Raw genomic sequence first — 25828 nt, forward strand, 5'->3', positions numbered from 1 at the left:
AAGAAGTTCTGATCCGACCTACTAGGACCCTTCTCCTTACCAATTAAAAAAAAAAAAAAAAAAAAAAAAAAAAGGTATGAGACTGTACTATAAAGGGAAAAACAGGAGTACTAAAACTAGTACTATGACTTTCCGTAAAATAACATAAGAGCTTTATCAAATGATTCTTGGAAATTGTCCATTACCACATATTATATGCTTTTCTTTTCTAAATTGGCTCAAAGGGATCAGATTTTGATATAATACATTGCAATTGTTTAGAGTAATTAGAAATGAGTTTGATACTGATTTTTGTGCGTAGTTGTAGTTGCGTTTGCCGCATTCTTACCGCTAATTTGTTGAGATTTTGTAGTCATTTATGAGTTGCTTTATTATTTTAACATTTTTATGCTACGTGCACTTAAGATCCTCCACTTCTATGATTGCTTGTGTTCATGCTTATATCTCATTTCTCATGTGATGTTGTAATACAATTTGGATTGGTTTATTTTGACACCTGTTGATCAAGTCAGCGTTTGCAAGACCTCAAGTTAAAAACTCTTTCTTATTTTAGGAATCACGTTAAATATGAAAATGTTACTTCTTTTGGTCTTAATGAGACATAAGTGCATTTCAGATTACAAATAGGAAATAAGGGGTTTGAATAAGTTACTTATAATATGTCGTATATCTTTATTTCAGTGGTGTTACAAAAGTACTTTGTGACCGTACGTGTGTACAATCAAAACTATAAAAGAATTTAACATACAACATCATATGAGAGAAATTTCATGTGATTATACCTATTTAATGAAATAATTAAAATCATCCGATCCTAACACTTTTAAAATCAAATAAAAAAAATAACTCTATTATAACCTTTAAGTTGATGTGTAATGGTCTAAATACTTTGTATAATAGTGATAAACTATCATCATAAGCTCCTTCATCTTGTACTTGGCACCAACTCATCCACTAATTTCACTATATTTTATCAAGTCAAAACATAATTTGAACTAATCAAACCATTCATTTGATTTAGTACACATGTTGAATATAGCAAGAAAAATATCATTAGATTGATCCATACACCTACTTATCATATAAAAATCCTAAAATAGGATAATAATTTGTAAAACATATATAGATTTGAACTTCAATTAGTTTGAACCCAATTTAACCCCATTGAACCTTGAATTCGGGTCCTAAATATTTGCACACCTAATTATTAAACTAATTATTATCCCTACTAGTCTATCACCATATGCCACCTTTACCAATAGGAACCTTTGTCCCTATACAATCTACAACCATAATCCAACTTTGTATACCTATTAATTACCCAAGTCCCTAAAGCAAATAGATGAAAGTTTCATAATTTATGTTGTGAAAAAGATGCAGTGAGCATTTGTTGTGTTTTGAGAAAATTAAATTGAGTGCACATTATAAATAAATCTACATCGCCCATTATGCGCATCACACTTCACACCAACATATGGAGTAGTTACTACAATAGTTATGTTTAAAATCAACAATATGTGAAACATGACCCAAAAAGCATTTAATTCATATATTAACACCGTAACAATCAACTGTAACATAATTAATACTCTGTATTTCGCATGAAAAAAGCATTGTTATCCTAAACTATTATAACTAAACCAATTTAATTATGATAATGATATGAATTATATATAGAGTAATTAATAAATTAGACAAACTAATAAATTGTGCTCCATATCAAAGATTATGACTTATAATAATAAAATCATAAAAATATATATGTACAGAGTTTACACGAGCTTTTTTTTGAAGATGAATTTGCCTTTATGCTCTTTCAAAATATTGTCAAAAAACGATATTGACAATTAAAAATGATACTCCCTGTTTGTGAATATCTGATACACTTTGACTTTTAAGTTTTAACCATATATATATATTGCTAATACATGAAATAAAATGCTAATAACTAAATAAAATTCAACAAAAATCTTATTATATATATATACTAGATGAAGGCCGTGCAATGCACGGTTTGTTTGAATTTTTTTAAAATAATTTATATATATGTCACAAACTCTCCCTCTTATAATATATATATATATATTTATATATATATATATATATATTATATATATATATATATATATATATGAAAAATTGAAAAGAATAATCCCACCTTTCGCCCATTTGCTCAAAATAATCCCACCTTTTCGAATTCCAGAAATAATCCCACATTTGTTCCCCATATTCTCAAAATGATCCTTTTTACCTTTAACCTGTAAAACAGGTTTTTTTTTTTTTTATTTTTTTATTTTTAATTTTTAAATTTTTTCCCTTTAATCTATCTTCTCTCACCTCACCCCTCCATCCCTGTCAACCACCTCCACACCACCACCACACACCAACTCCAATGCAAACACCACCCTTGCTCCACTGTCCATAACAACAACCACATCTCACAAGCCACAGCTAATCCCCATCTTTTGCAGCCCCCATACTCAACCTCAACATAGAACTCCAACTCCCCTGCCTTGCTTCCTCTTAGCAATGCACATCAATTGCGAGCTCGACCCCCAATCCTACGAGCTTAACCACCACTCAAAATCATCTTTCTCTTTCTCCTCCTCCTTTGAAGCTCATCAAACCTCCTACCTTCGTCACTCCTTCAATGGTAGAATTGGGGCTTCAATTAATCTGAAATTGGGTTGAATTGGGGCTTCAATTAATCTGAAATTAGGCTAAATTGGCTTACCAAAAGTATAATGCGGCTGTTGTTGACTGGTTTTTGATGTTATACGCGGCGGAAGCGGTGTTGCTGGAGGTGTTGGTTTGCGGCAATGGGCATTCTGGTAACCAAGCTTTTGTTGCAGTCGATTTGGGTGAATGGTTCAGGTGGGGAGTGAGTGAGTGACTGAGTGACGGGGAAGGGAAGTTAATGTTTGGGTTTCTTTTTTTATTTTTTTTTTCGGGTGTGTGGGTGGCTGGATGTAGTGGTGGTGGTGAGTTAGGTGGGAGGAAATCAAGGAGGGCGGCTGCAGTTGGGTATGATTGGCCGACTTTTGGCTATTCCGGCGGGCAGCTAATGTGACGAGGGAGGGGTGGCTCCAGCAGGACAGCAGAGCAAGGAAGAAGAAGGGTTTTTTTTTTTTTTTTTTTTTTTTAATTTTTAATTCCTTTAATTTTTAAAAATAAAAAAAATAAAAATAACCAATTAGAAGACAACACGTGGCAACATACCTTCAAAATCGGTTGCCAATTTCACTAACAGGTAAAAGGCTCATTTTGGGAAGATGGGGGTATAAGGTGGGATTATTTTTGGAATTCGAAAAGGTGGGATTATTTTGAGCAGATGGGCGAAAGGTGGGATTATTCTTTTCAATTTTTCCATATATATATAATATTTTATATTTAATTAATTTAAAATGGGAAATCTCATTCACGAATTTTGCGAATGTGTCATTTAAATTATTTAATTCTAAAAGAAATTAATAATCTCGTATTTAATTGGCTACCACTAAAATTTATTATCCTACCTGTCGCGCTGAAAAAAATTAAATCGTACGTGGCTCTTTAAAAACTTTTGAAAAACCCCCCCTAAAAAAACTAATACTCCGTATCACCTGCAAAACTTTTTTTTTTTTAAAATTTTTTTTTTTTACATTCATTACAATTCATGAAACATATGACGAGTTGAGTTTCATTTAAGGTAATCCATGATAGGTAATTTTTTGGTATTACAATTTACTTATACTTCCTCTATCCTATAATATAGTTTTTATTTTTATACCCTCACTTTTTTAACTTTATTCATTCTACGTCCTACATTACCCTTGAATTTTGCACATACTTCCTATTTTAGAGAGTCAAAATGTTGTTTTTATTTCTGTTTTTTGGATAATATATAAAAACCAATATCATAATTAATCATAACAAGTTACTTGTTAAGCAGTTGCATTTATATTACGAGTAAATTTAATTTCATCGTTAATTTATTTGGATAATGATTCTTTCTATCTCGCTAACCTGTTTACAGTTTTTCAAACCAATTCCACTGTATTCTTTTCTTCAAGTGAAAATTAACTGTCTTAAAAAACCACCTTCTTCTCTTTCTCTCTCCTCTTACCACTGTTAACACAGAGAGCAGATTTCACACCATTTCTAGGGTTTTTTCTGGATGCTCTCTCTTCTCTAAACTCAATCTTCAATTTCCCCCAAATTTCTACCCTAATTCATCACTTTTCCATGTTCTTGAATTCGCCAATTTCGCTAATTTTGATGAAGCAGAACAAGTTTCCGATTCGATTCGGTTTGATTTTGTCCTCTCTTCTGTTACTGTAATGGCGAATTTCAGTTCCTCGATGATATTATTCTCTCTCTTCTTATTGTTCTTAAACCCTAGATATCTGTTAAATTGTAGTGTTATTGAATCAAGTTTAGCTTAATCTGTTGTTGTGTTTACTGTAATGTTGAGTTTCCGTTGTTCAATGATTCCACTTTTACTGCTGTTGTTCTTAAACCCTGGATTTCTCTCTCCAATTGCTTATGCTTCATCGTTCTTGGATGATGGTGGTGGTGGTGTTGATGATGTTGAATTGAGTATGCTGTTTTCTCATCATGATTATTCGCCGCCATCGCCGCCGCCTCCTCCGCCTCATCCACCGACTGTATCGTGTGAGGGAGATCTAGATGGTGTTGGTTCTTTGGATACCACTTGTCAAATTGTATCGGATTTGAATCTTACTGATAGTGTGTATATACAAGGGACGGGCAATTTTTTCATCCTCCCTAATGTAAAACTCAACTGTGTTGAAGCTCCAGGATGTGAGATTGCTATTAATATTACTGGCAATTTTAGTTTAGGCGAAAATTCCACGATTATTGCTGGTACTTTTGATTTAGTTGCTTGGAATGCAACATTTAGTCAAGGGTCAGTGATAAATACCACGGGAATGGCGGGTGATCCCCCGCCCCAGACGAGTGGGTCGCCTGCTTTGTTGGATGGGTCGGGTGGAGGACATGGAGGACGAGGCGCTTGTTGTATGATTGACAATTCGAAGAGTCCTGAGGATTATTGGGGTGGGGATACTTATTCTTGGTCAACGTTGGATAAGCCTTGGAGTTATGGAAGTAAGGGAGGGAGTACGAGTAAAGAGGTTGATTATGGTGGGGGAGGAGGTGGGCGGGTTAGGCTTTGTGTTAAAGAGTATCTTGTGGTGAATGCGGCAGTGTTGGCTGATGGTGGCAATGGGGGAAACAAAGGTGGTGGTGGTTCTGGTGGGAGCATTCACATCATTGCTCACAAGATGTAAATATCTTTAACCCTTCTTTTAATTATTTTGTGATGTTTGTTTTCTAGCAGTTGGTTTTTTTTTAACACTCGATAATAGTAGAATTCATTTTCCAATGCAACTCTATTTTTGACAAAACATACCTGTTTGTGTTTAGTTGGTTTTACACAAAACATACCTGCTGGTGATGTGCGTATAGTTGTGGCATATTAGAAAAATTTGAGGTTTCAATCTACGTATAGTTGTGGCATTGGTTGAGGTTTATCTATCACATTTCATTTGTAAGGTTATTATTTTTTCTCATGAAGATGATTAGAGTGGGTAGCTTCCCTATCAAACTATCTATCAAGAAATTATTGGCCGGGTTGTGTCTTTTTAAAGCAATGTTGTTTCCGTTGGCAAGACCTTGGGATATTAATTAGTTGGTCCGTAATAACTAGGTTGTTAGGTATGTAACCCTAGAAGACATGGGGTTTTTCCCTTTTAGTTTAGGAAGTTCAGGTTGTCCCCCTAAATATATGCGTATGTTCTTTCTTAATCATTTATGCTCCCCTTTTAGAAATGTAATACATTTAAGTGTGTGAGAAGTCATTGCTTAAACTTGTAAGTCATGGCTATTATACGCTTTTGGTATATGCTAAGAGTAGGAGGGGTGGATTTTAGTTGAGGTGAATTGGATATGATAAGGAAGATGGTAAAGGAATTAAAAAAAAAAAAATTTGGAAGAAAAAAGGTCTCCAAAAGCTTGCTTCTTTACTTGGCAGCTGTTAGTGAAAAGCTTCTATTTTAGGATGCTCTTAACTTCTTAAGAGAAGGGAATTTTACATTATGAGCATTTATTTTGTACCCTGAGGATTCTTCTTCCCTTGTGTTTTATCCCTTTGGAGTTTGGAGTTTATCCTTAGCCTTGTTTGAGGTGAATTTGGTTCAACCTTGTTCTGTTACCGATGCTTGTGTAGCTTAGAAAAGGAGAATGAATAAAGGTTGACTTGCTGTTGTGGAAAATGGTCCTCTTGGCTATTTGGGAGTGTATTTGGAAAGAAAGAAATATTCAATCTTTTGAGGGTGTAACACTGTAACCTGCCCTTTTTGAGGTTTTATAGCTCATTTTTAGACTTTTTTTACTGCTGGAGTCAAGTATTAGGCTCTGATGATATACCTAATATTACCTTAATTTTTAGTTTAATTGCTTCTTGATAGTTTGAGGATGAGCTTTTATTCTTGCCTTCTTTTGTTCATGGGTGATGCTTCTTAGTGTCTTATTAAGGGAAAATCGTCTGCGTTGGTTTGGACATGTAAGACGGAGACCCGAGGGTGCACCGGTGCGAAGAGTGGAAGAGTGGGACCATGGAGGGATTAAACGAGGAAGAGGGAGACCAAAGATGACTTGGTTGGAAGGAGTGAGGAAGGATATGAAGTGCATGGATTTACGTGAGGATGAAGTTTTGGATCGTAAGGGATGGAGGAGAAAGATTTATGTTGATGACTACACGGAATAATCAAATTTGGTTCATGTTAGCCGACCCCACTTTTGGGATTAAGGCTTTGATTGATTGATTGATTGATTGACTTAACTAGATTAGCCCCACGCCCCCCACGTGTTGCATGCTTAAAATATATATAGTCATTTTTTATTTGGGAAATGTGTAGTCATAAACTGATAAAAGAAATTTTATCTAAGTTTTGAAACTTGGAAGGACAAAAAATAAAAATGATGATTAAGTAGTTTAGGTGGGATATTTTTCCCTCTCAAGGTAATGGCAATAATGGTTATAGTGCCAATCAATTATGACTTTACCAAGTGACCTGTCTTGTTTGATTCTGCCCCATTAAGCCAATCAAGCCAGTTTCCTAGTAACTATGAATTTAGAACTTATTAATCCTATCAGGTCATTTGGGAATTAAGTGTGAGTACTTATTATTACATTTTGGAGTTTTAAACATCTAAGAGCCTTTACTAAATCTAGCTATCCTGTTTGATGATAGTGGCTGAGTTGCTTGAGTGTGTGAGTTTGCACTGTGTATCATAAGTCAAAAAGTTTTTTTTTTTTTTTTTTTTTTGAGGTATTAGTGGAATCTACTAGTGAATGGGACAAAAATAGGCAAACATTTAAGGCCTTTATGGCTTTATGATCCATGTGGTTTTGGGTTTGTCCATATTGACTCGGCCAAATGCTCATCAATAATGTTGACATAACCTGCCGATTCTGTTTTTGTTTAAATGTGAAATGAAATTCAGTCATTGAGATAATTGTTTATAGAGTTTAATGTTGCAATGCCGATGGCCAGCTTTAGAGTAATAGGTTTTCAACGTGTCACTTGCACCCTGTTGTTTTGGGGTTGATTCTTGTCTCGCCATTTTTCCGCTGACGGTCTGACCAAGGACTAATAATATTTGATATGTTCTTGATAAATGATGAATTACTTTTGAATGTTCAATAATATGACACTCTTGATAGTTTTTGTAATCAAAGAAGAGTTTACTTGCCCACATGACACAATTTTGGGTTAGAGTTAAGAAGAAGATTGTAACAGGGCTATCAATTTCAAATACATTTTACAAGGTTATGTAACCCTTATTGCTTTTGATTTTCAACACAACAACTGCGTATTTGTTGATACAAAGTTATGAAAAGGAGGGAAAACGAGACAAGTTCATGCAAATATATCGTTTGAAGTTAGGCTTGAGATAAGAATTCAACAAGAAATATTAAAAAGTCAATTTACAATATTTGTACTTGTCTTTGTAATGTTGAAAGACCTTGATCTTTTAGCATTGACATAATGCTTCATGAATGGTGTTTTCCTTACGAATGTCCTGTATTCCTGTTCTTGTACTTCTGGTAGATGTCATTGAATTTTTGCTTTTTTAACGATCAATTATACATCATCCTTATAACGTATAAGAGATTAATCTGGTTTTATGCCTTCAAGATCTATAGTGTAAACTATTTATTTTCAAGCATTTAATAGAGTATTATAAGTTATAGAATGTACCTGTGGGTTTTATTGATCTAAATATGTTTATGATTGAGTACAGTGAACTGTTGTGAGAGATTCATATTTCACAAATTCAGGCTGTGGGGTAGGGAGACAATTTTGAGATTGCCAAACCAACTTGTATCTCATATATGTGTGACTTTATCAATGAAAAGTTTTGATTCATCCTCATACTTTTCACATCAGCTCATTATTTTCTAATAGTGCATAAAGAGTAAAGACAATCTAAGGGCATTTCTGTGGTGTATGCTATTTTTTCAAGATTTGACATTAGTGGATGTGATATCAAAGTGCCAATGACAAGATTATCAATCAGATTCCAAACTTTCAAAGGTCTCTAAATTGAGTTAATATGGAGTCCTTGGAGTGGATGATTGGGAAAGTTAGGGATGTGTTGGATATGTTTCTGAAGATTGGGATGTATGCTATGTTTAATGGTAGATTGTTTCAAATATTTGGGGCAAATTGCTCAAGGTGATGTGAGATGAAGATATTGTGTATTGCATCAATTTGGATGGCTAATATGGACAAGCACCTAAACATACCGCATAAAGTCAACCAATAATGAAGATGAAGTTCTTCTTTGGGAAAGTTAGTTTTTGGGAAATTATTTATGATTTTGAGTGGTTTAAAAGTTTGACCTAGTCAGAACCTCTAATATTGGTGTGTTGTAATTAGTAGGATCTTGTTAAATTCTTCTCAATGTGTACTTTCCATGTATGTAATTATAATTTTTTTTTCTTAATATACAACTAAGGATACACAGTAATAATTAACAGATGTCTATGAATTAGTCATTTGTTTCAGAAACAAAATGAAGAGAACAAGCTTTTAGAAGTTGGAAGTATAAATGTATTATGAAAGGCACACCTTTTTTCTCCCTTTATTTGGTTACCCTTCTTTTCTCTTCATTATAGTGGTTAGGAGTTGTATGATTGTTTACTATGTGCATTCTGTATCAAGTTAATTGACTGTTGTGTTGATTTCAAATGTATGGTTTTTGGTGCTTAAACATATGCAGGTCCGGTGATGGTAAAGTGAGTGCATGTGGAGGCAATGGTTTTGGTGGTGGAGGTGGTGGGAGGATTTCCATTGATGTTTTTAGCTGGCGTGATGAGCCAAATACTTATACTCATGGTGAGATATCTGATATTTACTTATCTTTGTTTGATCCATTCTCACTTTATTGAAATTCTTGTATATCTTTGTTTGATTGATTCTTATTTCTCGTTTCATATTCTTTTTTTTTTTTATGTTGATTTGATTGCTTCTATTTGCCTGCTGCACTTTTTGTTTTGTATGGCTCTCAGAAAAATTTATCGGCTTGCATAAGCTTTCTTTGGCTTACAATCTATTTTTGGGCTGCTATTTTGGGATTTTGTGAGATGAGCAGCTTTTCTTGGTTATAGATGGCTGGATCTTCCATATAATAGAAGTACAATGCACATGAGAATCTAGATAGGTCACACTTTTTTTACGAGGTGTATCTCATAACTATTGTGGTACCACTGTACCATATCTTGAAACTTTTTGATGTGCTTTGAGTCCTTCGACTCATCTGAAACAAGATAAAAATATTTTGAAGTAGTGTTCTAATGAAAAATTTTACTTCATTATACTCTCAAACTCATTATACCTAACTAAAAAAATCATACTTTTAGTTTGAATGGATATTTTTTCCCTAAAATTTTAACATTTTTTGTGTCTTATTCCCTCCATTTCTTATTTTTTTAGTTTTTATGAATTTTTTTTTCTAAATTTTAAACTTTCTCGTGTCTTATTCCCCCTTCATTGCTTATTTTTTTCTACCTGCTTTTTGCACATTTTCATGTGAGCATCAATATCTTAAAATACGTACTTTAAAAAGTATATGAATCTAACAAGCTCCCAACTTTGATTTTTAAAAGTTTGTTTCTCGTCAAATGAAATATTTTAAGTAGGAACAATGTTTAGAAAGGGAGTACCTTGTGGATATTGTGGTTTTCTTATGTCATTTTTATATGTTACTCTGACTTGAGACTTGGCTTCTCATGTCATACCTAAAACGTCAGATCTTACTGTGATGGTGTAACTGAATAACTAATGGCTACATCTCAGATAATTATGTCTTCTGTCTATTATGTGACTTGATTCTTGAAGCTCCACTGATTTAATGCCATACTTTTGATTACTTCATCAAAATTATGTATGTAAACATAGGATTAATTTTGTGGGAGAGACTTAAATTTTACAATCCATGTTTTCTGTTCCGTTGAGATAGTACTGTGAAGGTTATAATTATTTTTCGTGAAATGATGACTGTCATTTATTTTGTTTAGAGTTGTACAAGTGTTAATTGCTAACTTGACACTTACATCATCACTGCATGCAGGAGGAATTAGTTATGGATGCTCAGATAATGCAGGTGCTGCTGGAACTCTTTATGATGCCGTTCCCCGCAGCCTTATTATTAGTAACCACAATCGTTCTACTGACACAAACACCTTGCTGATGGATTTTCCTAACCAGCCTCTTTGGACCAATGTTTATGTACGCAACCATGCGAAGGCATCTGTTCCGTTGCTTTGGAGTCGTGTGCAGGTCAGTTTATTTCATTCTTTATTCATTTACTGTTGTCAATACCATGTTTTATGAAATAGCTATATACTTCCTCCGTTCCGTTTTACTCCCAACAATTTGACATTTGCCACTAATCACATATTTCTGTTTGACCATCTTTAGTGATTAATATGTAAGGCAAAAGTATAGACAAGTGGGATCTTGTCAGATTTGTCCTATGTTATATTTTCGTAGTATCAACTTTTTTAAAAAAATAGATTTTTACTTGATCATAAAAAAGGTTATTAATGGTTGAAAGTTATGCATCGGCAAATGTGTAAGACTAATTGTTTCAAGTAAAATGGAACAAAGGAAGTTTGTAATAAAAACAATGAAGTGTCTTCGCTTCGCTTTCATTCCTCTAATTTGCGGTTTTGGGGTACTGGATCAGTCTATGCCTACACATCTAATCTATCATAACAGAGAGTTCTAGTCTCATTTTGTGCCCTCACCCTTGGATACATGTTATAGCGTATTACTTTCAGATTTCAGCTTCTAGTATTACGTAAATTTAATTTCGTTTCATAATTAATAGGTTCAAGGCCAAATTAAACTGGAGGCTGGTGGTGAATTGAGCTTTGGGCTGGCAAAGTACGCTTCGTCAGAGTTTGAATTGTTGGCTGAAGAATTATTGATGAGTGATTCAGTGATCAAGGTTTCTGCTATTTCAGACTTTACCTTCTGGATTCATTTTAGGAGTTTATTTATTTATTTTTATTGTAATGTCAAATAGTTTATGGTAGCAATTTAACATTTCCAAGAATATCAGTTCTCTGTCTAATTTGAATGTTTTTTGAGTGGAAAGCATAAAAGCATCACAATACTTTTTAATAAAAGTCCAAAAAGTAAGTCGTTATTTTATTTATTAACTTGTTTTACAAAATGGGTATTTTGATATAGGAAGATTAAAGGTGCTATCCATTGTGGTTTTTTGATTGTTGAGAGGTCTTGCATTTTGGTTTGGAAATTGGCTATCCTTTTTAGCTAGAGCCTGGATGGCCAGACTTCTTATGTCGCCATTTTTTTTATTTTTTATTTTCACAATTTTGTATATTTATTATGGGGTTGGGTGCTTTGATTCTTCTTTGCAAACATATTAGCTTCTTATCTTATTTAATATGTCTTTTGTTTTTTTCCTTCGGCAAACCCTTATCAGATTTGCTTGGGCCTTTTTAATTTCCTTTAAATTTGATCCATAAAGATATGATCTTTCTATTCCCAGTGTAGAGATTTATTAGTGGTTGATAGCATAGCATTTTGTTCTTCTGATTGTTTTGAGTTACTTTCTGTAATTAACTGTGTTTTGCACAGGTGTATGGAGCTCTTCGTATGTCTGTGAAAATGTTTTTGATGTGGAATTCTCAATTGCTAGTAGATGGTGGTTCAGATATTGCAGTTGCGACATCCTTGCTTGAGGCCAGTAATTTGTTGGTTTTAAGGGTACATCCTTCTGTCTTTTTTTTCTTTTTTTTTTTTTTTTTTTTTTTTTTTTTTTTTTTTTGGGTTCATGATAATTTGTCCATGTATTGAAATCTACTCATTTATATGCCAGGAATCATCTTCCATACACTCTAATGCTAATTTGGGAGTTCATGGGCAAGGTTTGCTAAATTTGACAGGTCCTGGTGATGCGATTGAGGCACAGCGTTTGGTGCTGTCATTATTTTATGGTATCCATGTAAGTTTATGTTTAAACTTTGCAAGTTATCCATTAAATGCATTGCTGAAATAATGCAAGTACATTTTAGTGGGACGATCAGATATGGGGTCAAGGCTTAAATTTTTAGATGTATGTTAGATCTACCCTCGACCATAGCAGATCTGCGATATATTAAAATCCTATTCTTTGCTTTTGTGATGGTTTTAAATCTCGTACACGGTCTGAACTGTGGGCAATGTGGGTGGCTTGTGGCCTAATATTTTGGTTGCGGTAAGCTTAAAATTCCTAATGAGGTTGTGATGTGCCTGAGATTTAATTCCATGGTTTGGATTATTTTATTGTCAGTTAGTAGTCATGTTTTTACAGAATATTCATTGGTTCATTATTGTATTATACGCAAGTATTGGATTAGGTTGAAGCATCAAATTATTTTGCTGTGCAACCATTTCAATTTTATATACTTTTGCAGATTGGGCCAGGATCTGTCTTGCGTGGCCCACTGGAGAGTGAAAAGAAAGATGACATGTGAGTTTTGTTGAACTCTTAACAGTTCAACCTTTTTACCACATCATTTGGTGTCAAAGTGGTTCATTCATTTTGTCTTGCAGGACACCTAGGCTGTACTGTGATGACAATGACTGTCCTTTAGAATTGCTGCATCCTCCTGAAGATTGTAATGTCAATTCTTCCCTGTCATTCACTCTGCAGGTTTGTATTTTTAAATGAATGCTATTAACAAGATCCAAATATGATCGAATATTTAAATCTAATTCACGTGGAGGAGTTGTTGACAGGTGTGTAGAGTTGAAGATGTGATTGTTGAAGGCTCTATAGAAGGGTCAGTTATTCATTTTCATAGAGCCAGGACTGTAGATGTGGGACCATCTGGAACAATAACTGCATCTGGCTTGGGTATGCATCTTTTAAATTCTTATAGTCGAGGTGTATATCTGTTTATGTGGCTGGATCTCGTTTATAGGTCTGAGATTCAGAAGAGATCCCTAAGCTATAACCTTAGGCAGTATCTGTCGTTAGTAATTTGCGGTGGTTGCTCTGACATGGACATCAATCCCTTCCCTAAATTCCTATTGCTTTCCTTTTTAACTTTATTTATTTTATTTTTTTATGTTTGGTTGGACTGCAATGGGAGGATCTACTAAGTACCCTGTCCTTTGTTTTGAAAAAGCATGTTATATAATTGTGCAGGTTGCACTGGTGGAATTGGCAGAGGAAAGGTTCTCAGTAATGGCCTCAGTGGTGGTGGTGGTCACGGTGGTAATGGCGGGGCTGGATGTCATGGTGATACTTGTGTTGAGGGTGGGGTATCATATGGAAATAAATATTTACCTTGCGAACTTGGTAGTGGAAGTGGAAATGATAGCGTAGCTGGTTCCACTGCTGGTGGTGGAATTGTTGGTAAGTACCATGAGCTTAGATGGTATCGTCACCGTATTTTATTGGCTTCTGTTTAGTGTCTAATTGTCTATCAAAGCCTTATAACTTTGCTTTTCTAATGTATATTGGCAGTCCAATTTTTCTGATGTTATTTGATACTTTGTATTAGTCAACATGATTGTTGTTTTTCCACATATTTTTTACAGAAGTGTGTATGGTATGTAGTTTGTAGTCCATGCCATGTGTATATTGTTGACTCTTCTCTTATTGCTAGATCTAAATGTCAAACTTTATGAAAATAGTTCTATATGTTAATCTGTTGGCCGTAGGTTGACATGGATTCCTAAGTCCAATCTAAATGAGCATTTATCTTGGAGAAGGGAATTATGCATATTTTTGGTTAGCTATTGTAGAATTAATTAATGCATTGAAGATGCTGAATTTGTGATTGTGAGCTTTTCGAACTCCTAGTTAATGCGAATTAAAACTAATTGTATACTTTTTCACTTTGTTTTTGTGTTGTAGTCATGGGTTCAATGGAGCATCCATTGTCCAGCCTTTCTGTTGAGGGCTCACTGAGAGCTGATGGAGGAAGCTATCAAGATGGAATTAGGAAAGCTTATTCTATTTTTGACAGCTTTAGTGAAGGTCTTGGGGGTGGATCAGGTGGTACTGTGCTATTATTTTTGAGGACCTTGACTATTGGTGATAATGCCACCCTATCTAGTGTTGGTGGGAATGGTGGTCCACTGGGTGGTGGTGGTGGTGCTGGAGGCAGGGTGCATTTTCATTGGTCTGATATCCCTACCGGTGAATTTTATCAGCCAATTGCCAGCGTTAGGGGAAAAATTGTCACTGGGTTTGTATTGGCTTCCTTATTTGTTTATATCTTTTGCATGAAATTGTAATCTTTATTGCCGTTATTGCTTTGGATTTGTATGCTCTGTTTTGTTACTGTATTGGGCTGTCTTGTGAATGATATGAAATAAATCTGGCATTTGTTCTGTTATATACTCAAGTCAATAGTTCATGCCCTTGTTATTTTTTTGGTTACCTTGTCATACTGTCATTTTCGTATGCATTTTTTCTTATCTGGTTTCATATTTAGTACATACTCGTATATAGTTTGAGATGATATTTAGCTATTCAGGAGTATGTGGAGCTTTGTTCTTTTCATATATGGATGTGGCACATGTTTGCATTAGACATTTTTTTGTTGTACAAACTCTTGGTAGAAAATTTTGAAACGTCTTCCCCCTCCTCTTTTGAGTAATTTGACACCAATGAAACAAAATAATTGATGGTTTAAAGCTTGCAGTTAAATATACTTTGATGTCTTTGTAAATGATGATCCTTCTTTGATATCTTTCTCTGGAGCCTAGCATCTCTTTTGTTGTTACGTGTTCTTTGGAAATTATATGAGAGTTTTGTTCTTTCTGTTACTTTTTTTTACTGTTTCCAATTTTCCATTGACGCTTGGATGTGTTTGCTTTATTATAGGGGAGGATCTGGTGGTGATGAAGGTGGTGCTGGAGAAAATGGAACAATGACAGGAAAGGCGTGCCCAAAAGGTCTCTATGGCACCTTTTGCAAGGTAAATTTGGAAGTGAAGTTCTTGCAGAATTTTCTTTGTAATTTTTATTTAATTACTGGAGTTTTGTGGTCTCTTTGGTCATTGTATAGTTGAAAACTACTTTGTTAGCTGCATGTCTTTTAATGATGTAGATGATATTATGCATGTGGCCTGATAGACGTTTATTTATTTCCCCTTTAGCCATGTATGTTATGGGAAACAACTGACAACATCTTGTTGCTTTTACTCAGTTACATATTAATCATATGGGAAAAAAAAAATTATGCCTGATAACAAATTTGTTTTCTGGACAGAATTATGGTTGCGTAAAAGAATGTTTTGTTAATTTTTTGTTTTCCATAATTTTTTTAGCACTCCTTGGCCAGGAATATCTCTAAATCTGCCTTTGTATAAGTGTGCTATTTACACACTAAAATTCATCTTCATTGGCTTGGAGTAGGTTGGCTGTGCACATAATATAAAATTTCTGAGTCCATTTTCCTAGATTAATGCTTTACTTTACAGGAATGCCCCCCTGGCACTTACAAAGATGTCATCGGATCGGAAGAACATCTCTGCCATCATTGTCCTTCGCTGGAGTTTTCTCATCGTGCTGTTTACGTTAGTGTCAGAGGTACTTCTAAATCTTGATTAAATGTCAGCAAGAGTTTTACAGTTGCTGAGCTGAATTAGTAAAAGGTTATGGCAGTTTTTATGCTGCTGTGATTTCTTGTAATTATTTGATCAGATCTGGAAATTTCATGTTTGAATTAATTACTCCTGCGCTTCTTAATCACTACAAGCTATAATATGGAGGATGTAATGTTTAAATATTGGCTGCTTCATTAATAAGCTGATCCTTTCTGATAGGTGGCGCAACTGAAGCTACATGCCCTTACAAATGTATTTCAGACAGATATCATATGCCACATTGCTATACAGCCCTTGAGGAGCTGATTTATACATTTGGAGGACCCTGGATGTTTGGTCTTATTCTACTGGGCCTCCTTATCTTGTTGGCTCTTGTGCTCAGTGTTGCACGTATGAGGTTTGTTGGGGTCGATGAATTACCTGGTCCTGCTCCAACACAGCACGGTTCTCAGATAGACCACTCTTTCCCTTTCTTGGAGTCACTTAATGAGGTGTACAATCCTGTCTTCTGATTTTTTATTTGTCTAGAAAGAGGGGGGGGGGGGGGGGGGGGGATTCTCTAATTAAGTGGACATGACCTGGTTTAATCTGTGAACTATGGAAGTGATCTTCAATTATCTCTGTTTTTTCATTTATTTTCTTTTTAAATTTACATTTGCAGTGTTGATACTATTGTCTTACTTTGCTGTTTCTTGTCGCAGGTTTTGGAAACAAACAGAGCCGAGGAGTCTCAGAGTCATGTTCACAGGATGTATTTTATGGGACCAAACACTTTTGCTGAACCTTGGCACCTCCCTCACTCCCCACCGGAACAATTAAAAGAGATTGTGTTAGTACTTTCTTTTTTTCAGCCATTATACATTTGATCTTTGGATGCACCTGAGGTGGCTTCTAAATGCTCTCCGATGCTTGAAATCTTTTACAAACATTAAGGGTATCTTGTCTCATATTTGCAGGTATGAGGGTGCCTTTAATAGATTTGTAGATGAGGTTAATCTTCTTGCAACATATCAGTGGTGGGAGGGATCAGTATATAGTATACTTGGTGTTTTAGCATATCCATTGGCTTGGTCTTGGTTACAGTGGCGCCGTAGGATTAAACTGCAGCGACTTCGAGAATTTGTTCGATCAGAATATGATCATGCTTGCTTAAGATCTTGTCGTTCTCGTGCTCTTTATGAAGGGATAAAGGTTAAGCTCTGCCTGCTTACTTTCTTCTGTTATTTTATATCTGAATGTTTTTGTGTTTTGGAATAGGATTGTCTGTTTTTCTTTTGTTCACCAACCTTTACTACGTAATTTCTGTAACAAAACTTGCTTTTTCTTGGATCATTTTGTACTGGTTGCTGATTTTTTTGATCTTTTTTGTAAGATGTCTTTCTCAATTGAGATATTGATTTGTCCGAAAGGCGTAGTTTTTCAGACTTCCTGCGTCTAAAGGGTACTGGGGTAGCTGATAGGTTTGTGATAATATGGCTGATTAGATTGTTTGATTATACTCCCAGCGTTTTTATTTATTTCCATAATTTGATTTTTAAGTGTATCGGTTTGACTGGCACTTAGTTTTAGGTTGGTGAGTTGAATGGAGTAAAATATTGTAAAACAAAGATAGTGGTGGTAATGTAAAAAAGTAGAAGTTGGGGGGACCATGTGAGGAGAAATGAAATATGAGAGATGATGTTCAAAAAAGGAAGTGTCTTCAGAACAGGTTTTTTGTTAAAGCTTATTTTTGAACCCACATTTGAATTTAACAGGTTGCTGCTACTCCTGATTTGATGCTCGCATATGTGGATTTTTTCCTTGGTGGTGATGAGAAAAGGAGTGATCTCCCTCCTCATCTACTTCAAAGGTTTCCCTTGGCTATACTTTTTGGCGGTGATGGAAGTTATATGGCACCCTTTACTCTTCACAGTGACAATATTCTAACTAGCCTAATGAGTCAGGTATGCCGTTGTAAACTCATGTCTGAGTAGGAATTAAATATTTATAAATATGTGTTGATGCTATGTTTTCCTTAATGCTGATCGTGTATGTGTGCTCTTTGGGGGTATGATTCCCTTCAGTCTGTCCCTCCAACCACTTGGTATCGTCTGGTGGCCGGTCTTAATGCGCATCTACGCTTGGTCCGGCGTGGATGCCTAAGGAAATCATTTCGACCTGTTCTTAGGTGGCTTGAAAGTCATGCTAACCCCAAGCTGAAGAATTATGCTCTACGTATTGACCTTGCTTGGTTTCAAGCCACAGCTTGTGGATATTGTCAGTATGGTCTTTTGGTTTGTACTCTTGATGAGAACCTTGAGTGTCTATCCCCTGAGTATCATGATGGGAATATGCAAACTGAGCTACCTTCTAGGTATGTTGTTTTAATCATTCTTGTTTATTTATACTTATATTGTTGTATATGTATATGTGCATACTCAGCCTCTGTGTCTAGTATTTTTTAGTTCTGGTGACTGTCTTGATGAATGCTTCTGATCACATAACAGCATCCGGGTAGGAAATTCATCTGGCTATCACTGGGAAGATGCCCTCTTAGACAATGTTAGCAAAACAGATGAATATTTGATGCGGCAGAAGAGGTCATATGGAGCTATTTTGGACATTGAAAATATACGAGATCTGGAGGAAAAGAGAGATATCTTCTTCCCTTTCTCTCTCATTCTTCACAATACTAAGCCTGTAGGGCACCAGGTAATGGATTCTGCTAATTAATTTTGAATTGAGTTCTGCTGAAAAAAATAGTTTACAAGGGCCTTCATGGATATTAACTTACCATCACTATTATATGTATTGTCCTCTTGCAGGATCTTGTTGGTTTGTTTATCTCTATATTGCTTCTGGGGGATTTCAGTCTAGTGCTGCTTACTTTACTCCAGCTATATTCTGTATCACTGGTGGATGTGTTCCTTGTATTATGTTTTTTACCACTGGGTATTCTTCTTCCATTTCCTGCTGGAATTAATGCTTTGTTTAGTCATGGTCCTCGGCGTTCAGCTGGTCTTGCACGTCTGTATGCTCTGTGGAACATCACCTCTTTGGTCAATGTTGTAAGTACAAATTGTCCATCTCTTTTGTTTAGTTTACAAATATGGTTTAATTCTTCTTAAAGACCTTGATCTAGTACTTTAAAAGAATTTGATGCTTTAAAGAAGTGAAGTATTTTCTTATTTAGTTCATCCTTTATCGATTTCTCTAGTAAAATCTTCAATACCAACTCTACATATCTGGCTCAACTTGCCAATCAGCTTACTTAAGAAGGGTTTACTTGGCAATTTGGATCCTCTTCAGCTCATCCCTTGGCCCTGCTGAATGCTCACGGTCTTTTTTATTTATTTTTATTTTGAACAGGTGGTTGCATTTATTTGTGGTTATATCCACTACAAGTCTCAAGCATCACGAAGCAAAATGATTCCCTATTTGCAGCCATGGGGCTTGTAAGTTAACTTTTTAACTAGATGTTTTCTTTATTCGCTAATTACAGGTAAACATAGGCTATCGTCGGCCTGCCTCATAACGATTTCCTTTGTTGCTGGGTGTATTTGCAGGGATGAAGGTGAATGGTGGATTTTTCCAGTGGGACTGCTTTTGTGTAAATGTCTTCAGTCTCGACTGATAAATTGGCATGTTGCAAATTTGGAGATACAAGATCGCTCGTTGTATAGTTCCGACTTTGACGTATTTTGGCAGTCATAAGTCATAACATCATTTACTTTGTCTCTTGCCCAAGTATTAGGTTTTTTGTATGTTGCTCTTGGGCGTAGATGAGAAACACAAAAGAACTGAAAGGAAAAAGAAAACAACAGGAGTAAAAGAAATTATTAGGCCTAGGATAAATGTCATTCTTTTTGTGTAGCTGATCCATTATGTAATCTTCTGTATCCCATGTTGTACATAATAGGTACATATGTGCTTCGCTTTTTGACCATTTATGATTCTTCATGACATTTTGACAAATGTTACCATACTTATTTAACAGAACAATTGTGTTAACGCGCACTTCTACACTTTGCCCAAACTAACTCAGAATGGAGCATTCGATTTAACCATTGAATAGGTTTCGGAAATTCTTGAAGTGTTGCAATGGTAGATGGAAATGTTTAATTCATGTGAATATGAACTTGTAGTTATAGGGATTTAGGAAGGAATGATAATTGCTATTTTCTCCTTTCAAAAATATAGTAATGTTAAATCTTGTTAAATTTATCTATGAAGCATACTTAATACTACCTTCGTTTCATATTATTTGCAATGATTAGACACTTTTCTCTCTATTTTATGTTAAATCGTTGCAAATAATATGAAACAGAGGCAGTATTAACATTTTTTATAATTTTACTAAAATACAACTTGAGAAATTTAAGTTATAAAATATGCATTGACATTTGACAGTCGCAAAATCCTCAACGTTGTGACTAAAAGTAGTATTCTACTTTTCTCAAAAAAAAAAAAAGTAGTATTCTACTTACTAATGCACAAATCAAGCTTAGAATTTTACTTGCAACACTAAGAAGTTTCACTCTTACTAATCTATATTTTAAAGTATTAATATCTTTGTTGCGTTTTGGTAAAATTAGATTTTTAATAAAATTTAATAGTGTAAATTGAGATGAATCTAACTAGATAGTAATACATGAATATTTTTTAGAGTGTAATTAGTGCCGAAATCCTAATGTACAACTTGCCAATCAACTAAAAAGATGGTCTTCACATTTCACAGGAGACAGATTACAATGACTCCCAAGAGATCTGAATTTTTTATATTCAGCCATAACACAAATAACTACAAGTTGAAGCATTTTATTCCTAGTTTAGAATATGCTCTGCCTAAGAATCATTGAACATCTTCAGAAAATTCTTGATACAAAAAAACATATCTGCTGTCACTCTTTGTTCAAAATTTTGGGCACCTTGATGTATGGTTCCTCATAACTGGGAAATGAAGCTATAATAGCTTCCCTGTACAGTAGAAACAGGAGACTTAGTTTAGATAAGAAGTTGAAATTTAAGAGCAATCAAAATGGCTATAAAAATGAAGAATATTTTTTACCAATTGTCAAATGGTTGAGGGATGTCTTCACGTAAATTGTCACCATCAATTTCTGCACATATGATTACATTTCGAAGTTAGATAGGAGATTTTTACATGTCCATATCGTATCAGGGATATATATATCAATGCTTAATCATACAAAGTAGTTATCTAGAATATCATGTAATGCAACCAATATTCTTAGGTATAATAATGTAAAATTTAATTCTAGCAAATCATAACAACGGAATTCTACATGCCAATGACGCAAACAATTCAATGATTTGGTTTTCACAAATCAGCACAGGCAAAGGTCCTAAAAAGCTACGAATTCTCCTAGTGAATCTTTCTAAAAAAGTCAGACTCAAGACGAAGAATTCAATGCTCATTGCAGAAGAGGGTAAGCTAATTAGTTTCGTTAGGAAATTGTAATTGTTAATTGTGCAAAGTTAATTAGTTTCGTAATAAAATAATGAAGTAAATCAGGATAGGAGTCCTAATTTAATGAATCAGTAAAACTAATTACAGCAAATAGGGGACGTATGGGCACAAAAGTTCACAGGCAGGTGCATAGAGAGTATATGAGGAGAATCCTTGCAAGAAAAAAGCTCATATACTGTGTACCATGCACTTAGGGAGAGACTATTCACAAAATTTCAATAAAATGACCGCATCATTTCCTAGACAAATTGATAAATCAGTTTATAAGAGGGGGGCAGTAAAGAGGATTGGAGAAGAAGAATTAGACATTAGAGCTTAGAGACAGCAGTAGTGAAAATAGATTTGACAAAGATGATAGTATTCGACGAAAAAAAGCATGTGTATTCTCGATAACAATGATTGAATGCCGACTTCTTTCCAAATATTATTTTTCAATACACTAGAAGCAAATATATATCCTTATCTTGAAACGAATTTCCATGGATTTAAAAAAAAAAACTTAAATAATTTCCATATGATTTACAATCCTATGACATTCCCAAGTCAAAATAATAATGCAGTCAGAGGAAATATTTGTAATGTTCTCTAGCAAACATAATAAGAAAAATACCTTTAGTTACACACTTAAACAAAGAAAGGGGTGTCAGGGAGTTAGAAGAGTAGACACTATTACCTGAACGAATGGCTGGCTCAATACTTTCAAGATCGACATCTTGAAGTTGTCCAAACCTAATAAATAAACCAGGAAAGAAAACCCTATAAGCTAAGACGAGACAGCACAAGAAAGTAGAAAATGTTTATTACAGCCAAAGTAAATCCTTATTTTAGATCAAGGTTGTCCTTCCGTAAATCATGCAATGATGCAACACACCCAATCACCAAGGTAAGAAAATTGCCTCTTAAAAACTATTTTACCACAAGACAGCATCAATCCATGAATATTAAAAACCCCAAAGGGCCAAAGACGAAACAAATAAATTCACAATCCTATGTCATATGAAGATTATTTCAACGAAAAGTAATCAGTAAACGTTCCTAGGTTAACCTTCCTTACTTCAGCATATGGAACAAACAACTACATAAATTATTTATATCCCTCTACCCCCACTCCCGCCCCCAACAGTAACCCATCACTGCAAATTCTGAAGCTAATATGGATGATTTGAGCATCACAACATGAAAGAAAGACTAATCAGCCATTATAATGCGGAAAACCTGAATTTAAAAATTGAAAGCAATCAGCAATTACATAAGCTGAATTTGAACAAGAGGGTAGTAGGCAAGAGGAGAAGGTTTACCACTCAACGACTTGCTGAATTTTAGGACCAAATTCTTGAACCTAAAATCAGAAGACAAACAGCTTAACAAATCTCGCTCAAGCCGTGAAAAAATTGTTAAAAGAAACAAAAAAAACAGGTGTGACCAAACTGCAGAAAAGGATGTGCTAGATTGTTCAACTTTTACCTCCTGGGGGGTGAGAGAGATACGAGCAGTTTCAGCCAACCGACCCACATCAGGTGGATCAAAAGAAGAAGATTTAATGGAGTAATTACGTCTTTCTCTCTTCTTTATGAACAAACTGGGAGTTGCAGTAGTGCTTCTCGTACTACCAACTAACATGTTTGTTCCTGTTCTAAATGCAACCATTGCTCTGCTGCAGAAGCTTGCCATTTGCCTGCACTCTTTTCTTCAACACTGCTAGTTTGTGAATTGATGCCTCACCCACCCCCTAGCTATTATCGACGGACACAAATACAAGAACAAGAGCTAAGTAATTGGATAAAGAGCTAACAAAACAGCATGTTATGAATAATACTAACATTTTATCACAAAATACCATTATTATAATTGAAAAGAGCCAATAGGTGGTAACAATCAGTACAACTTATGATCTAAAATACAAAGCAACCACAATTTTCAGAATAAGACTCATTGGGTGTTGCAAAAATACACAAATTAAACTAAACCAATTCCAACATAATGTGTCATCCTCCCACATCTAACACCTCTCCCAAGCATAGAAAAAATCATGTTGAATAAAATCCCCACTCAAACTAACCCAAAACTAGAGCTGATTCTCATAATAAAACGGATTTATCAACAAGAGAGGAAAGAAATTTGCCGAAGGCAACAAAATTTAATAGTTGCAGTGTGCAATGTTGAAAAAAAAAAGTAATAAGATGGGTTTAAAAATTAAAATCAATTCATCTTTACAAAATAAACACAAATCAGAGGCGCAAGATACCCTTTCCCTTGGACCTGAAATTTCATGCCTTCAAACTGCAAACTCAGCCAAATTTTATTTAGATGCTGAAATATAAGAACTGAAATTTCCGCCATCAAATCCCCTCCCCATCTGTTAAAACTCAATCTCCAGTCAGCTCCAAATTTTCTACAAATTCTGATTTTGGCCTAGTGAAAGATTAAGATCAAATAATGAGAGAGAAAGCTTTGACCTGGAAGTGAGACTGCCAGTGCAGCGGATTTTAAAATCTGCTATGTCTTATTCTAGTTTGAGGTAAAGGAAGAGGGAGGAATTAAAAGGAGGGAACCTACGAAACCAGGTTAATTGTATTTGGCTATCTCTAGCCTATCCAACATATACAAGTACGGAGTATATTCTGATAGAATGCTTAAACTAGGTATTATAAACTAAACAATTTCTTAAGAGTGAAGATGTTGAGTACGGTGATAGTGCCCCTAGGTTGCATTGGCAAGTTGATATCAATTAATGATACATACAAGATAAAAGTATAAATATCTAATGATAAATACTTAGTAAATTGTTAAAAAATGATATCCAAACATCTAGTTTAGATGAAAAAACCAAACAAAGTATAATGAGCTTTTTTTTTTTATTTTTTTTTTTGAAAGAAAGTATAATGAGCTTATGTGCATAAGAAAGATAATACTAGTCGTACAAGTAATCGTTCTTATAAACCAACAATTAGAGCTACAATAGTCTTAATTTGTAAATCGTTCTAAATTCTAGTACTTGGAATCTGCAAAGTAAATAAAAACCATGAAACCAAGTACAGGCAAAGTGTATATCTTACACACCATAAAACCATGGAAAAGAAGCACTATTGCACTGTAAAAAACTAAGATAAGTAGATAAGCACAAGCTCCATTAGTATGCAAGTTATGCATACCGCGGAGAAATAAACCAAGTCCTCAATTGTTTCCAATTTCAATGCAATTATACCAAGGATATCCTTTGGCAACATAGACCAATAATCACCCATCTAAACAACATTACAAACATATAATCAAAACACTAATCATAATTAATTACAATCAATAATTCCTAAATTGAGTATACTGACGACTAAATTAATCGATTAACACTAGATTGTGAAATTAATATTCGGTAGATTAAAACAAATAGTACCTCTAAATTGGCCAGATTATCAAATTAAAGGGTTATGTAAACCAAACTATCAAATATATGAATAGCAAAAATTGCAATATCTTACCTCAGAAGCCGTTACTTTCAATGGTGGAGAATGGAGACTGAAGAGAAAGCTCAAAAGCCGCTTCAATGGAGGAAATTTTATAGAGAATACCGAAGAGTCCTATAAAAAAAATGAAAAAACTTATATATCAACGATTATTCCTGAATTAAAGAAAATGAGAAATCCAAACAAAACTTTCTCAAAAGAACTTCGAACAAAAATCGATTACATTAGGGAAGTAATTAGGAATAATTTAAGTGTAAAAAGAAATTGTGAATAAAAGATAAATTCAAATACCTGAGAAGATAAATCGAAATACTTGAGAAGATAGAGGTAGTGCTAGTAATCAAATTGGTGATTAGGGCACAGCTGATCGCCGTCTCCGTCACCGTCGCCGCCGAATTCGCCGGAAAATTGGGGTCGGAAGAATGCGTGGAAGGAGAAAGGAATTTAGTGACTGGTGATGGAGAGTGAGGAATGCTCATCCACAATGCTAAGGAAATACTTTTTTTTTTTTGACACAAAAGGAAAAATACTAGGAAGGTAAATAAAAAGTTGGAAAATAAATTATAATTAATTAGCCAATTTTCTAAATTTAGTTTAAAGAGCGGAAATAGTGGTGAAATTATAAACTAATTCTTTTGAAACTTTTAACTTTTTTTTTTTTAAAGGTAATTCAATTAGAAAGACTATTCAATGGCTACATGTAGTTGTAGATGTTATAGTGTTATACAAAATTTTACTCCAACCTATTAA

The 25828-nt window shown here is 34.6% G+C and overlaps 2 protein-coding genes across 3 annotated transcripts; one reads left to right on the forward strand and one right to left on the reverse strand.

The window, feature by feature from the left end:
* The first annotated feature begins 4092 nt into the window (after positions 1 to 4092).
* Positions 4093 to 20106, forward strand: LOC145642096 (uncharacterized). The gene is made up of 22 exons (XM_081693180.1): positions 4093 to 5287; positions 9292 to 9407; positions 10642 to 10850; positions 11404 to 11523; positions 12180 to 12308; positions 12421 to 12546; positions 12998 to 13053; positions 13137 to 13236; positions 13323 to 13440; positions 13735 to 13944; positions 14449 to 14782; positions 15424 to 15517; positions 16022 to 16130; positions 16367 to 16638; positions 16849 to 16976; positions 17104 to 17338; positions 17902 to 18090; positions 18211 to 18500; positions 18634 to 18838; positions 18952 to 19194; positions 19496 to 19581; positions 19693 to 20106. Exons 1-22 carry the CDS (start codon positions 4446 to 4448, stop codon positions 19838 to 19840), a joined length of 4359 nt encoding a protein of 1452 aa, XP_081549306.1. The 5' UTR covers positions 4093 to 4445; the 3' UTR covers positions 19841 to 20106.
* A 726-nt stretch (positions 20107 to 20832) lies between these two features.
* On the reverse strand, positions 20833 to 25573 carry LOC145556386 (glutamyl-tRNA(Gln) amidotransferase subunit C, chloroplastic/mitochondrial-like). 2 transcript variants are annotated; one of them, XM_081618033.1, is made up of 7 exons: positions 25370 to 25573; positions 25094 to 25192; positions 23082 to 23350; positions 22916 to 22956; positions 22291 to 22346; positions 21195 to 21246; positions 20833 to 21103 (listed from the first exon to the last, which is right to left on the reverse strand). In XM_081618033.1, exons 3-7 carry the CDS (start codon positions 23286 to 23288, stop codon positions 21028 to 21030), a joined length of 432 nt encoding a protein of 143 aa, XP_081474159.1. In that variant the 5' UTR covers positions 23289 to 23350; positions 25094 to 25192; positions 25370 to 25573; the 3' UTR covers positions 20833 to 21027. The 2 variants fall into 2 exon arrangements, with proteins under 2 accessions (XP_081474159.1, XP_081474158.1); XM_081618032.1 differs by having other exon boundaries at positions 23082 to 23346; positions 25370 to 25572.
* Between the last annotated feature and the right edge of the window lie 255 nt (positions 25574 to 25828).

Source organism: Chenopodium album, chromosome 8 (genome assembly GCF_948465745.1).
Source record: "Chenopodium album chromosome 8, dcCheAlbu1.1, whole genome shotgun sequence".
Classification (NCBI taxonomy): Eukaryota; Viridiplantae; Streptophyta; class Magnoliopsida; order Caryophyllales; family Amaranthaceae; genus Chenopodium; species Chenopodium album.

Bases quoted from the DNA above. Each gene is read 5' to 3' on its own strand.
- LOC145642096 (XM_081693180.1), top strand. From the start codon at position 4,446: ATGTTGAGTTTCCGTTGTTCAATGATTCCACTTTTACTGCTGTTGTTC. The intron at 9,408-10,641 runs GTGAGATATCTG...CACTGCATGCAG, and splicing joins GCCAAATACTTATACTCATG to GAGGAATTAGTTATGGATGC. The intron at 13,945-14,448 runs GTAAGTACCATG...TTTGTGTTGTAG, and splicing joins TGCTGGTGGTGGAATTGTTG to TCATGGGTTCAATGGAGCAT.
- LOC145556386 (XM_081618033.1), bottom strand. From the start codon at position 23,288: ATGGCAAGCTTCTGCAGCAGAGCAATGGTTGCATTTAGAACAGGAACA. The intron at 22,347-22,915 runs GTAAACCTTCTC...TTTATTTATTAG, and splicing joins ATTCAGCAAGTCGTTGAGTG to GTTTGGACAACTTCAAGATG. The intron at 21,104-21,194 runs GTAAAAAATATT...TCTACTGTACAG, and splicing joins CCTCAACCATTTGACAATTG to GGAAGCTATTATAGCTTCAT.